The sequence below is a fragment of the Cyprinodon tularosa genome, unplaced genomic scaffold (assembly GCF_016077235.1).
Source record: "Cyprinodon tularosa strain WSP-4 unplaced genomic scaffold, ASM1607723v1 ctg429, whole genome shotgun sequence".
Classification (NCBI taxonomy): Eukaryota; Metazoa; Chordata; class Actinopteri; order Cyprinodontiformes; family Cyprinodontidae; genus Cyprinodon; species Cyprinodon tularosa.
Window position 1 is genome coordinate 83002 of NW_024039151.1, and position 14509 is coordinate 97510.

Below are 14509 nucleotides of genomic sequence, written 5' to 3' on the forward strand. Positions count from 1 at the left end.
GATATTAAAACTAACAAACAAAAATTTTCAGAAGTTGTCTTGACAGTTTTTTTTTTTAATCAAATGTGTCAGATACTAAATTTCCTGTTTCTCTCTTCACATGATTTTGTGATCATTGCAGTTTTCCCAGCAATGGCTCAGTAGAATTCACAGCTGTAATGATGGGACCTTGAACTGCAAAACCCCTCATTTATTTGTTTTGATTTAGGTCAAAGGTAATGGGAAAGCAGTGTAAACAGTTTTCAGAGTTTACAGACCTGGATGCACCAGTCTAGTGTAATAGATGCCCTGCAGCTCATAGAGCTCCAGCTGTATGAAACTATTCCTGACTCACTCAGTGCATTCAATCAAAGCAGAGCTAATGCATTATTGACACAATGTTATGCTGGCTGTTGCCTGTTGTAAATCTGTAAAATATCATGATGGATACTTGTTGGGATTGAGTTTGAGTAAAACCCACTCTTTTATTATCATTGCCAATGACACCCTTGATCAATTATTTATGCATCTCATTACTTTTCTAAAACCGTCAGTGGTTCTCTAATGTCCTGTTTATTAAGTTTTCTCATCAGCTTTGGTAACACTTGGCCTTTAATTCCTCAACAATATCCTTGGTAGCTTTAAAGCAAACAGGAATCTGTAGCTAATGAAAAGATGGTTAAATTAAACGTGGTAGTTCAACCCTCCAGTAAATCCCTCACTCTGATTACATTTCCCTGGTGGGCTTTTACTGAAAGCATACCAATCGATGCGGTAAAGTAATTTTAGTCTCCAGTGGTGGGAGAGAAAAAAAAGAGCTGTCAAATAAGCGGAATTATCCTTTAACGTTTCCACCAATGGTAAACCGTGTTACTTTTCCGCTTTTACGCTTATCCAATCAGCGGCGAGTTCTCTTTGCTTCGTGTGTCTCGTGTCGAATGTGTGTTTTTTTCCGACTGTAACAGAAAAAAAAAACGCAGTCGACGTTCTCGTGAAAGTTCAGCCGGGATACGCAGAGAAGAAGAGCGACTTATTCTCTTATTTATGGACATTACGGTATTTGACGTGGGGCTGGTAACAGAGAGGGGAAAAGGGGGGAAATAGTTCTGGGAGGACAGCCGTTTGGATCAACGTTCTTCGGATATTCGACAGTTTTTCAGACGGAGGTGAGTTGGTACCGTTGTTCATTTCAAACCGCGGTTCCCTTTTAGTCGGAATTAGTATTTTTACTCCAAGTAGAGGTGGGTAAATGGTTGCTGTTAGCAGGCAGGTCATTCACCTGGCTCTCTGCGACGGAGGGTGGTTCTGTAGCCAGGCCAGATGTTCGTGGCTGCTGGGCCTGGAGGAGGGGGGTCCGCATCTAAATGGGTCCATAGACCGAGCTGTGTCTATTAATGTAATTCGCTGTCATCGTTTTGTCCACAGTGTCAATAGCAGATGCTCTACAGTTGTCTGGATTTAAATATGGAACCTGCATGGAAAGGTATAAAGGAAGGGAAATTAACCGATTGGAGGAAGGAAGAGAAAATGAGAGCAACGATGGAAGGAAGGATTGCCTGATGGTTGGAAACAAAAAAGATGTGTAAAGATGTATGAAAGGGGTCAAATAAGGATTTCCCTGTGAAAATTATAAAATGGATACTCCTTTCCAGGCTTTGTTTTCCACCCTACCAACATTATGAATTTATTTTTGTCTTTTATCGTGCGTGTTAAATGATTATGTAAACATTAGGAACCTTTATACCATCAAGAATGTAAATAATTTATTTTCTTTATATGGGACGGTTCCATTTTTAAAGAGACAGTTGGTAAGAAAGGAATGAATAGATGTTTGATAAAAAAAGGTAGGAAGCAAAGAAAGGGAAGGAAGTCATGCTGCAGGGAAAGAATGGGGAGAAAGAAAAGAAAAAATGTGTATGATGGATTGCACATATTTTATGTAATAAACAACAGTTGTTTTAATTAATTATTAGAGATCCTTTTTGACATTTGAAAAAAATGTCAGACTTGTTAGATCCCTTTTTGTTTTTAAGATGAACTCATTCTCAGCAGGAACCTTTGATAGGTTATATTTAGTATTCCTGTTATAAAACGGTAGCTGTTTAATATTTAAAATAAATATCAAACGTAAATGCAGTCTGCCTGCAGTCAGGGGCGGATTTACCATTAGGCAATACTATGCAGTTGCCTAGGGCCCCAAATTCCTGGGGGCCCCATAAAATTCTGTTTGCATGTATGGTTAATACAACTATTCCTTATTTGTGCACATTAAGTATGTTTTTGATAAAAATCCTTTCTTTAAATTGCCACCAGAATGCTTATTAACCATATTGGATCAGTCCATTTGCTGAACATGTACAGAAAGGTCCAAACAAACAGCAGCAAACTTAGCACCTTTGCCGCTATATTTAGCGACTTTTCACACCCCTCTAGCACTTTTATTAAAAAAAAAAAGGCACCTGGTGCCAAATCTAGCGACTTTTTTCTGCTACTCGAGACTTTGGCGACCACATGTAAAAGCACAAAACTCTGCTGTCCACAGCAAGTAGATTGGTAACCACACCTCCTGCCCTTCTTTATGTTGTCTGCTGTCATGATTCATGCAGCTGTTATTTCATCCAAATGAAAAATGGAGAACAGATAAGGAGATAATGGCTTGTCTACAATGAAAAGAAGGAATGTATTTACTTTTGCAGTCATCTATTTGGAAACACAGGGAGGAGCAATCGGCTAAGTAAGCTTTTAGTGATTGGAAAATTCTTTAATTCATTTTGAGACAGCATGAAAAGTCAGCTAAGTACAAAACATAGAGAGGAAAACAACAAGAAAAGGTACAAGAAGAGAGGGACAAAACCTAGAACAAATAATGGATGTCTATTCTATTAAAATTTTTGTGTCTGTATAATGGGTCTGTTGTACTGTCTTCTCAATTCAGAGGGCCCCCTGCCTGTCTTTGCCTAGGGCCCCAAATTTCCTAAATCCGCCCTTGCATGCAGTATCTCTTCTGTTATTACAACTCTAAATGCTGAACCGTGTGCAGCTTTATACAGAATGTGTCTTCACCGACACATAAACTCCATCCATCATATTTTCTGCTGTACCTGTGCATCTATCAAGCTGCAGGACTGCAAAGATTTAACAAAAATACATATTTATTTTTACTAGTAGTAGTTTTGTCTACCAATCAAATGTTTACATTGTCAGGAAGTCTGCTCTTAAACACAACTCCTTAGTTCCTGTTTCCTTAAAAATGTTTACTAGCCAAAACTTCAACTCTTACCTGTTAGTACCCTATGGTCCCCCGGGCACCAGTCTGTTTAGCTCGCCCTGTTGTTTTGCCTTTCTATGATCTGGTGTCATGGTGGCCTTTCCCAGTTTGAACCTGAATCCTGACAGTGGCTATACTTTCTAGAAGCCCCTTTCTTCCCAGTTTAACCGCATGAAGTTTTATTTTGCGGCCCTAACTTGGCTGTTTCTGAAACTTATGAGGACAAATGATGTATTTGCAAGCCTCTTTCTACTAAAAAAAACAACAAAAAAACAGATAAAAATATTCTTTATAATGTGATCTTGAAGATGTTTAATTTGGCAGAAGCGAAGTTATTGTCAGGGATCCAAGTTTATTATAGGAATGTTTATTTTGATCGTGATTTTTCTCAGTTGCAGCTTGCCAAATCTTAACAGGTATAGATTCAGGATTTGAAAAAAGTTTGATGATTAAAATTAATAAAAAAACGGACAAAAATACATGACAAAAAAAATTGTTAATTTTTTTGTCATGTAAAAAGGAATAAAAGCCCATCCTGGTAATCAATGTTTTGGAAAAGCATTCAAATTAGAGCACATGTTAAACTCATAGGTGCCTTTTAACGCTTTGAGGCCTTACCTTAAACTATTTTTTTTGGCCATTCCTAATTCACCACATGGAGGTTTAGTGCTGACCACGTGGCATCCAGATGTTAGGATTTCTCCACTTTCAATCTGAACAAGATGGCAGGAAACCTAACCCTCAACCCCTTTTTTGCCACCGTTCGCAATCTTTATTTTCCATGCTGCGAAAAAGGAAGTCGATTAGAGCTTGCACTAATGAAATGTTTTCTGTGCACATTGCAGAAAAAAAAGATATGGGGAAGTTGCAGAATGTCTTACTCGGTAAGTAGTAATATCTCCTTACACAAGTATTGCTGAGTGTGTCGGTTTATAAAGAAGGTCAGTTAAAAAATAAAAAATAAAAAAACATGAAAGATTTGTCATTGGCAGCTTCTGATATGTTGCAGTTTGCCTGAAAATACAATTAGTTCCATTTGTGTGGCAGGGATCTTGCATAAACAACAGTTTCCACAGATATCTGCTGGTGGATCATGACTGACTCATACTCTGGCTAAAATTCAGAGCTCTTTTTTAAAATTGTAAATAGGATAACTATATCTGCCGGATTAGTCAGGAGGTATTGAAACCCTGATCCTGGAGTGATCTCTTCTAAACTGTAGTGCTGTGAATAGTCTTTAACTGTCAGTGGGATAGAAAGACATTTAAGTGTGTCCTTATGTTTTAGGTTGGAGTCATGGCTAATAGACGTGGCTGACTGTGGGGTGCAGCAGGGTCAGATCCTGCAGTGCGAGAACAGGGCATGACAGCTGAGGAAGATTTCCAGCCTTCAACATCTCTACCCTCAGTTCCAGTTACTGTTGGACTCGTCCTCCTTGGTCTCACTATGTGCAAATAAACCCTATTGAATTTTAAGACTGAAGATTTCCTCACATCAGCTGCCAGCTGAGTATTAATCTATGTTCTTCTGGTTTTAACAAAACAAAATCCCACAACAAACAGCCATGAGAGGCAGAACGAACCTGCTGCTGGGCTGCGTTCTGCTCTGCTCCGCCTCCCTGCTCTACTTGGGCATGAACGGGATGGACTGTCCTCGGAAGAGCCACCGCTACCGATGGATGGAGCTCAACATGGGCTCAGGCAATCAGAGTCTCCCCCTAACTGAACACTTTCCCGAAGACACACCCCTCATCTTCATCGGGGGGTTTCCTCGGAGCGGCACGACGCTGATGCGTGTGATGCTGGACGCCCACAACGCCGTTCGGTGTGGAGAGGAGACCAGAGTGATCCCTCGCCTCCTGGCTATGAGGGCTACTTGGAGTCGCTCAGTGAAGGAGAGAATGCGACTGGACGAGGCCGGAGTCACCGACCAGGTGTTGGACTCAGCAGTGCGAGCCTTTTTGTTAGAGGTGGGTAGTTGGTGCTGTCCGATGCTGGAGAACACCAGCACTAAGTAGCTTTGTTGAAATTCTTTCAGTTTTAAGTCCAAAAGATGTGTCTTGCATTGCTTTTCAGTCCCTCTTGAGTTTAAACCTTTTTAGAATCACCTTTTGCTGCAGCATCTAGAGCAGGGATCTGCAACCTTTTAAATGCAAAAAACTGTTTTACTCTCAGTCTAGCTAAATAAAAGTTGTTTAGAGCCAAAAAATATTAAATGATCTTTTAATAAAAGGCAAATTATTTTTGTTACATATCTGCTATGGGAAAGCAATTGTTGTTTTAAACAACTTACAGTTTATCTGTATGTTTACTTTTGAAAATAAGGAAAAGCAGAAGCATTTTTTTTTTCTATTTAATTTTTTTAATGAAAAATTATGTTTAAAAAAACATACTTTTCATGCTAATAATAAGAAAAAATAGATTGAAAAATATATTTTATATATGTTTTTTTTTTCTTTTTTTTTTTCTTTCTGTTGTGATGTTTCAGAGGCACAGGTTGCAGACCTCTAATCTAGCCGCTAAAATATTTGTATTTGTTGATTCTTCTCAACAAAACGCTCAAACTCAGTCAATCCTGATGGAGAGTGTCTTTGAACACACAGTCATGGAAGGAAAACAATTGGATCAACTGTTTTCTTAATCTTCTTTTGTTCTAAATAAATATTACTTGAAAAATACAATAAATATGACCAACAAGACAAAGGTAGTCGAATATTGTTTTTCATGACTGCATGTATCGTAATGTTGACAGAAAATTGAATTAAGCTCGGAACCATTGTTTAGATCAGACTGTTGTATTGCAGCAACGGAGATAAGGTTGGGGTCAGAGTCCTACTTGAATGTGAAGCTGCTCTGATTATTTCCACAGCCACTAAGAGGCCTTCTTCCAGTATTTGTTATGGCTGTGTTAAACCCCAATTTTATGTTATTTACTCCAGGTGATAGTCGGCCACGGGGAGCCTGCACCCCGCCTTTGCAACAAGGATCCATTTGCATTGAAGTCCCTGTCTTATTTAGCACGCATCTTCCCCAAAGCAAAGTTTGTGCTCATGCTGAGGGATGGACGGGCAACCGTCCACTCTATGATATCGCGTAAGGTAAGCTTGTTTTCCTCCTTGTTTTGATCATCAGGGTAGACTAACTTCCTTTATGGCTTAAGTTTCACTGGTTCATGTTTCCAAGCCTCTACATGCTGAATTGTGCTGATGCTGCACTATCTTTGAGGATGTTGTTGCAAAGACCAAAAGACTATAACAGCAAAATCAATGCTTTAGTGGAAGATTCTAGGTTGTTTTTTAAAATCTGACTCTAAATTGAAATATGTATATTTAACCCTCTGTGTTATCTGATTATTTTTCTTTCTGTGGCTTCTCTCACAGGTGACCATCTCAGGGTTTGACCTGACCAGTTACAGAGACTGTCTCACCAAGTGGAGCAGCGCCGTGGAGACCATGTTCAGCCAGTGCCAGGCAGCTGGGGAAGGTCGATGTCTACCTGTCCAATACGAGCGTCTCGTTCTTCGCCCAGAGCAGGAAATGAGGAAGTTGCTTCATTTCCTGGATCTCCAGTGGGACCCATCAGTGCTGCATCACGAAGAGTTGATCGGGAAGGCCGGCGGCGTGTCTCTGTCCAAGTTAGTATTTGACTAAATGCTCCTGCTGATGTCACACCTAACAGATCATTTCAGCTTTATGTTCTGCTACCACATTCTGCTGTAAATAAAGTATTCTTGGAATGTAGTTTTCATAAAGAACTGCTTCCCTTCCTGTTTGGGAAGTGAAGATTATTCAAGTGAAGATTTCTAAACATCAGTTCAGCAAGCTGGATGATCAGTCTACATTTTTAAGATAATCTATTGGAAGCTAATGAGCTGAATGTGTTTTTATCTGCAATTGTTGTAGCAAGGATTTATGGCACACATTCATCTACCTCATCAACTAAGATTGCAAATCTGTAAATGTAAATAAATAAAAATGCATAAGGAAAGACATTGCAGTCGTGAGGAAACATGGTTAGTTTAAACAAATGGATATAATACTGCATCTTGATAAACCAGATGATTTACCTTTCAAATCAAGGGAATGAAATGTTAGTTTCACTTTATTATCCAAACAGCTAAGACTGTCAAACAATAATTACAACTAAGGTCAGATATCAAGTTTTATATTGAAAAATGAATGTGGAGGTGCAGAAGAGTGATGAGCTCGAGTTACCCATTAAAAATGGCAAACAGTTTACAAAAAACTTTTGGGTGTAACTTTTATTATAAAGTAAAAACATAAATTAACCAATAAGAAGTGGTATATTATCTATTCAACAAGGCTGAGCTAATATGCCGAAACACCATGCAGGAAAATATCTACACTAGATACGCCACATAACTCAGTAGGTTCTCTGTCATTATCTCTTTTCCATGGGAATTTATCTGTGGAAGCATCTTCACCCAGTCATATTTACAGCAGAGCTTTGTTTCATTCAGCTTTGCATTTGTTTTCCAGCTGTAGGCTATCTAACAGCATATTTAAATGGGATTGCCCTCTGGACTCTATGGTTTCTATCACACATTTAGCTCTTTTCTGTTTCATCTCATCTTTGGTGGATTTGTCACTTTGTTGGAAATTGCTGTTACGCTGCGTGACCCCTTTCGGACCATGCTTTAGCCGTGTCTCACATTTGAATTTAAAATACACACAAAATGTCATGATTGATCCTGTCTTCTGTAGGGGTGTGGGAAATAATCGTTTTGGCGATATATCGTGATATTCGGCTGCCCAATATAATATCGATCTTTCACTTATTGGTATCGATAAAAAAAAATGGTTACATAAAACATTGATAGGAAAATTGGCTACCTCTGTACCACCACTCTGGCAGAAAGCGCTGTGGAGCCTTTTAACTGTGCGTGCAGCACCAAATCTTTATTTGAGGCAGTCACAGTGGAAGAAAACCCCAAACAACATGGTAATAATACCTAATCAATACTTTCTGATGAAAATATACAGCACTTGCTGTTTTATCTCATCATTTGATTTTGATAGCTGGGGAAAATATTGCAATATATAGTGATACTGCAATATCATGATAATATCGTATCGTGACCCAAGTATCGCAACATGTATCAAATCGCAACACTCATGCCAATACTCACCTCTAGTCTTCTGTGTGAGTTTGTTTATAACACGGCACCATAACACAGTTTTACAACATGGTGAATATGTTCATTTTTTGTTGTATTTAATAGTCATGTATTATTGTTTTAGTTACAGGTTGGTCATTTAAGTGTGTGCTATGATTAAAACGTAGATTTTTGTCCAACAATCAATAAAATAAAGATATACCTTTATTCCAAGATGAAGGAAATGGGGGAATGAAACTAATGCGGATTGTTTGTTTTTAACTTGATTAACATTCAGTGGAGGCACTTGTACCCTACTTAGACTATGTCCTCCACTGAGCTGCTCATGTTTTCTTTCAAAGCAGCCTAACCTCTCAGGGTGAAGCAAAGCTTGGAGACCTCCCACAGCACAGAATGTATTTGCTCACTTGTTGTCATTCAAGCAAAGCATCTTTCTGCAGGAAACCCGCTCAGGGGATTTGGTGGGAAACTGGCTGCTCTACAAGGCTAAACCCAAATCTCTTATTTAAAGGAATTAGGCTACACCCAGAGAGAATTAGCAATCTTTTTTTTTTTTTTTCGTTATTAGTTATACAACAGAGTGTTACTCAAAGATGTTTCGTAACCTTCTTTAAGAGACATGTTACTAAAAAAGCTTTAATTTTTTTCCTTCCTGTTTGGTATTCCTCTATCAATTTAGATTTTTGTCAGTGGTCATTTTTGGTTGATGGTTTAATGTAATTACATCTGGGTTTTTTTCTGTTTCTGTTCTCTAAATTTTTTTTTTTTTTATAACTTGTGAGTTTTAGTTTCACAATTATATAATTTTCTTTCACATCTAGTTAGTTTTGAGCTCCTTTATTTTTATCTTTCTGCTTTTTAGGAGCTTTTAAAGTTGGAAGTTTACAGATATTATTTCAGAATAGTTTCTGTTTTTCTTTACTAGTCTGAAGAGTTTAGCCTTCGCTCTGCTGGACCTCTAACTTGATGGCTAAACACAGACCTGACCTGTGTATTTGTTTGCAGGGTTGAACGCTCTACAGACCAGGTGATGAAGCCGGTGAACACAGAGGCACTCTCTAAGTGGGTGGGAAACATTCCCCCAGATGTCATCAACGACATGGCGGAAATCGCCCCCATGCTTGCACGACTGGGCTACGATCCTCACGCCAACCCTCCTGATTACACAGACTCACAGGTACAGTAAAGTATATTAGACTTTTTTCTTTTCAAACATCCAAATTTATTTTCTTCTCATAATTGGTTTCGGTGTGTAATTTCTATATACACATTATTAGATGTTAACTACTACCATTCAATAAAAAAAAAAAAAAACATGCTATATATATATATATATATATATATATATATTAGGGGTGGGTATTGCCAAAGAAGTCCCGATTCGATTCAAATCACGGTTCACATGCCACGATGCGATTCTATCACGATGCATCATGATACTTGAAATATTGCGATGCATCGCGATGCATTGTGATATTTTCACTGAACACTGTTAGAAAAAAATACAGCCAATACCAGTGGCTGACTGGCTGATCTGGATAGTGTTTTCAATTGATACATTGATACAACTGAATTCATACATTGCTGTATTTATTGAAACAACTTTTGGAGGTACTGCCATGACAAAAAAAATACTGGACAAAAATATTACTATTACTGTAGTGAACACACTGACAAAGAGTGCTTAGGATTTATAAAACTTGAAATAACAAAATAAGGATAATCAGTGCCTTTTACATGGCCTCAGTGGTCCTTTAAACCAATGAAATGAAAAAATTCAAATGTATATTTCCCCTTTTGCAAATTATGTGCGTCATATCAAATCCGTTTTTACCTTCTTGTTTTTAAAGCCAAAATGCATCCACACATCTGACTTGAAATGTGATGGAGCCGGGCGAAAAGTATTTCAGTCTCCTCCGTGTTTTGTTTATGAAAGACTCGTCGCAGTATCCCTCGGACGGAAATGCTTGTGACACAAGGCAGCGGGCGTCAACACATCCCGCAGCGACATCTACTAACTGGAAGCTGTATTCCACTTGTTTTTGGCGGATGTGCGCCAACCGTTCATGTATTTTATTTATTCCTTTTTTAAAATTAAGAATCGATACTTCACGTCAAGAATCGATGCAGTAGATCACAACAATTAGAATCACGATGCATCGTCATGACGATTATTTTGCACACCCCTAATATATATATATATATATATATATATATATATATATATATATATATATATATATATATACACTATATTGCCAAAAGTATTTGCTCACCTGCCTTGACTCACATATGAGCTTAAGTGACATCCCGTTCCTAATCCATAGGGTTCAATATGACGTCGGTCCACCCTTTGCAGCTAGAACAGCTTCAACTCTTCTGGGAAGGCTGTCCACAAGGTTTAGGAGTGTGTTTATGGGAATTTTTGACCATTCTTCCAGAAGCGCATTTGTGAGGTTGCACACTGATGTTGGACGAGAAGGCCTGGCTCTCAGTCTCCGCTCTAATTCATCCCAAAGGTGTTCTATCGGGTTGAGGTCAGGACTCTGTGCAGGCCAGTCAAGTTCATCCACACCAGACTCTGTCATCCATGTCTTTATGGACCTTGCTTTGTGCACTGGTGCACAGTCATGTTGGAAGAGGAAGGGGCCAGCTCCAAACTGTTCCCACAAAGTTGGGAGCATGGAATTGTCCAAAATGTCTTGGTATGCTGAAGCATTCAGAGTTCCTTTCACTGGAACTAAGGGGCCAAGCCCAGCTCCTGAAAAACAACCCCACACCATAATCCCCCCTCCAACAAACTTTACACTTGGCACAATGCAGTCAGACAAGTACCGTTCTCCTGGCAACCGCCAAACCCAGACCCGTCCATCAGATTGCCAGATGGAGAAGCGCGATTCGTCACTCCAGAGAACGCGTCTCCACTGCTCTAGAGTCCAGTGGCGGCGTGCTTTACACCACCGCATCCGACGCTTTGCATTGCACTTGGTGATGTATGGCTTGGATGCAGCTGCTCGACCATGGAAACCCATTCCATGAAGCTCTCTGCGCACTGTTCTTGAGCTAATCTGAAGGCCACATGAAGTTTGGAGGTCTGTAGTGATTGACTCTGCAGAAAGTTGGCGACCTCTTCGCACTATGCGCGTCAGCATCCGCTGACCCCGCTCCGTCAGTTTACGTGGCCTACCACTTCGTGGCTGAGTTGCTGTTGTTCCCAAACACTTCCATTTTCTTATAATACAGCTGACAGTTGACTGTGGAATATTTAGGAGCGAGGAAATTTCACGACTGGATTTGTTGCACAGGTGGCATCCTATCACAGTTCCACGCTGGAATTCACTGAGCTCCTGAGAGCGACCCATTCTTTCACAAATGTTTGTAAAAACAGTCTGCATGCCTAGGTGCTTGAATTTATACACCTGTGGCCATGGAAGTGATTGGAACACCTGATTCCAATAATTTGGATGGGTGAGCAAATACTTTTGGCAATATAGTGTATATATATATATAAATAAGTGGTGGAACATTATCGGAATTAATGTGCTGCATTGACTGCAGACTCTTGGGTGATAAAGAAAACTTCACTTTTAATTCTCAAAGTTGGGTTGGGAGCTGCGTCTATGATGACTTAATTCTTGATATTCTAGCATGTTTGCCTTCAGGTAAGTTGTTCATGCTAAAACCAAGGACCAGTCGTGAAGTTCTTTATTCATGCTTTCCAAAAAACTAGGAAATGCTTGTTCCCTTATATGCAACTGGTGAAACATTCTTCCAATGGTGCCATTGTTAACCCTTACAACTGCAACCTCCAGAACATAATGACTGCTTAGCATGAACTTAGCATGAATACTAACATAAACAACCCTCCATAACCCAAAACTAGCCTCACAGGACATTACAATGCCTGCCTGAGTGACTGTTGGAAAAAAGAGAAATAGAGCTTGGATTGACTGACACAAAGCTACTGACTGTAAACTGTTCATCATGAACTATTATGTAGGCCTACAGTTCAAAATTCATGTTTATCTGAATAAACACTTATTAAACACAAATACATGGTATTGAATAAATCTTGATAAATCTAGACTTATATATATATATATATATATATATATATATATATACACTATATTGCCAAAAGTATTTGCTCACCTGCCTTGACTCACATATGAGCTTAAGTGACATCCCGTTCCTAATCCATAGGGTTCAATATGACGTCGGTCCACCCTTTGCAGCTAGAACAGCTTCAACTCTTCTGGGAAGGCTGTCCACAAGGTTTAGGAGTGTGTTTATGGGAATTTTTGACCATTCTTCCAGAAGCGCATTTGTGAGGTCGCACACTGATGTTGGACGAGAAGGCCTGGCTCTCAGTCTCCGCTCTAATTCATCCCAAAGGTGTTCTATCGGGTTGAGGTCAGGACTCTGTGCAGGCCAGTCAAGTTCATCCACACCAGACTCTGTCATCCATGTCTTTATGGACCTTGCTTTGTGCACTGGTGCACAGTCATGTTGGAAGAGGAAGGGGCCAGCTCCAAACTGTTCCCACAAAGTTGGGAGCATGGAATTGTCCAAAATGTCTTGGTATGCTGAAGCATTCAGAGTTCCTTTCACTGGAACTAAGGGGCCAAGCCCAGCTCCTGAAAAACAACCCCACACCATAATCCCCCCTCCACCAAACTTTACACTTGGCACAATGCAGTCAGACAAGTACCGTTCTCCTGGCAACCGCCAAACCCAGACCCGTCCATCAGATTGCCAGATGGAGAAGCGCGATTCGTCACTCCAGAGAACGCGTCTCCACTGCTCTAGAGTCCAGTGGCGGCGTGCTTTACACCACCGCATCCGACGCTTTGCATTGCACTTGGTGATGTATGGCTTGGATGCAGCTGCTCGACCATGGAAACCCATTCCATGAAGCTCTCTGCGCACTGTTCTTCAGCTAATCTGAAGGCCACATGAAGTTTGGAGGTCTGTAGTGATTGACTCTGCAGAAAGTTGGCGACCTCTTCGCACTATGCGCGTCAGCATCCGCTGACCCCGCTCCGTCAGTTTACGTGGCCTACCACTTCGTGGCTGAGTTGCTGTCGTTCCCAAACACTTCCATTTTCTTATAATACAGCTGACAGTTGACTGTGGAATATTTAGGAGCGAGGAAATTTCACGACTGGATTTGTTGCACAGGTGGCATCCTATCACAGTTCCACGCTGGAATTCACTGAGCTCCTGAGAGCGACCCATTCTTTCACAAATGTTTGTAAAAACAGTCTGCATGCCTAGGTGCTTGAATTTATACACCTGTGGCCATGGAAGTGATTGGAACACCTGATTCCAATAATTTGGATGGGTGAGCAAATACTTTTGGCAATATAGTGTATATATATATATATATATATAGACCTCAAACTCTTCTGTGTTTTGTTCTTCTAACAATTTCTTGTAATGAGTAATCCTTTTCTTCTGTTCTTCTCTCAGAGATAAAAAAAAAACAGCACCAGAGTCTAATCAACCCAGTTGAAGATTCCGGCAGCTTTCTTCCATGTTTCGGCTGCTCCTTGGACGCGGATTTCCTTACCAGTCTTGAGCTCTCCTAACAGGGTTTATTTTGCCGTTGCACATCAATTTGTAAATGATCCTAAAGACTTGTTTACAGTATCCAAGTCTGCAGACTGGTGGAGTGTTTGAGTTAGACTCGTTAATCTCATCTCCACGTCTCTCATCCATGGTAAACAGTTTTACAGATTATTTACGCATCGTGTCGCCTCCTACCTGAAAGTGTTACAACATTTCTGAAATTGCTTCACCACAATGTGAATGTCTACAGACCAATCACTCACTAAGAGATCAGTCAGTGTTCATCAAGCATAATGACTGTATATATTTTTCAAGATGTATGTTTATTTTCTTAATAAATTATTTTGGTTGATCTTTTATGAGTTTTTTTGTGGTTTATTATGAAATTTGAATTAAGAGGATAAGTCCATTTTAACTATAATGTACATTACTCCAGAGATAAAGTCTTTCATGGCGCCCTCTGGTGGTGAGTTGATAGCACTTAATGCTCTTGATGAATCCCAGGTTGGCATATGGTATAAAGTGGAAGATAGCTCACTTTTTGTGGGTTTGGAT

General features: G+C 39.8%; 1 protein-coding gene across 1 annotated transcript; it reads left to right on the top strand.

Annotated features, from left to right (window-relative positions):
• The first annotated feature begins 931 nt into the window (after positions 1–931).
• On the top strand, positions 932–14313 carry tpst1l (tyrosylprotein sulfotransferase 1, like). The gene is made up of 7 exons (XM_038299440.1): positions 932–1145; positions 4093–4131; positions 4535–5216; positions 6186–6344; positions 6627–6880; positions 9389–9560; positions 13856–14313. The coding sequence occupies exons 3-7, from the start codon at positions 4812–4814 to the stop codon at positions 13859–13861; spliced, it is 996 nt and encodes a 331-aa protein (XP_038155368.1). The 5' UTR covers positions 932–1145; positions 4093–4131; positions 4535–4811; the 3' UTR covers positions 13862–14313.
• Positions 14314–14509: the final 196 nt, after the last annotated feature.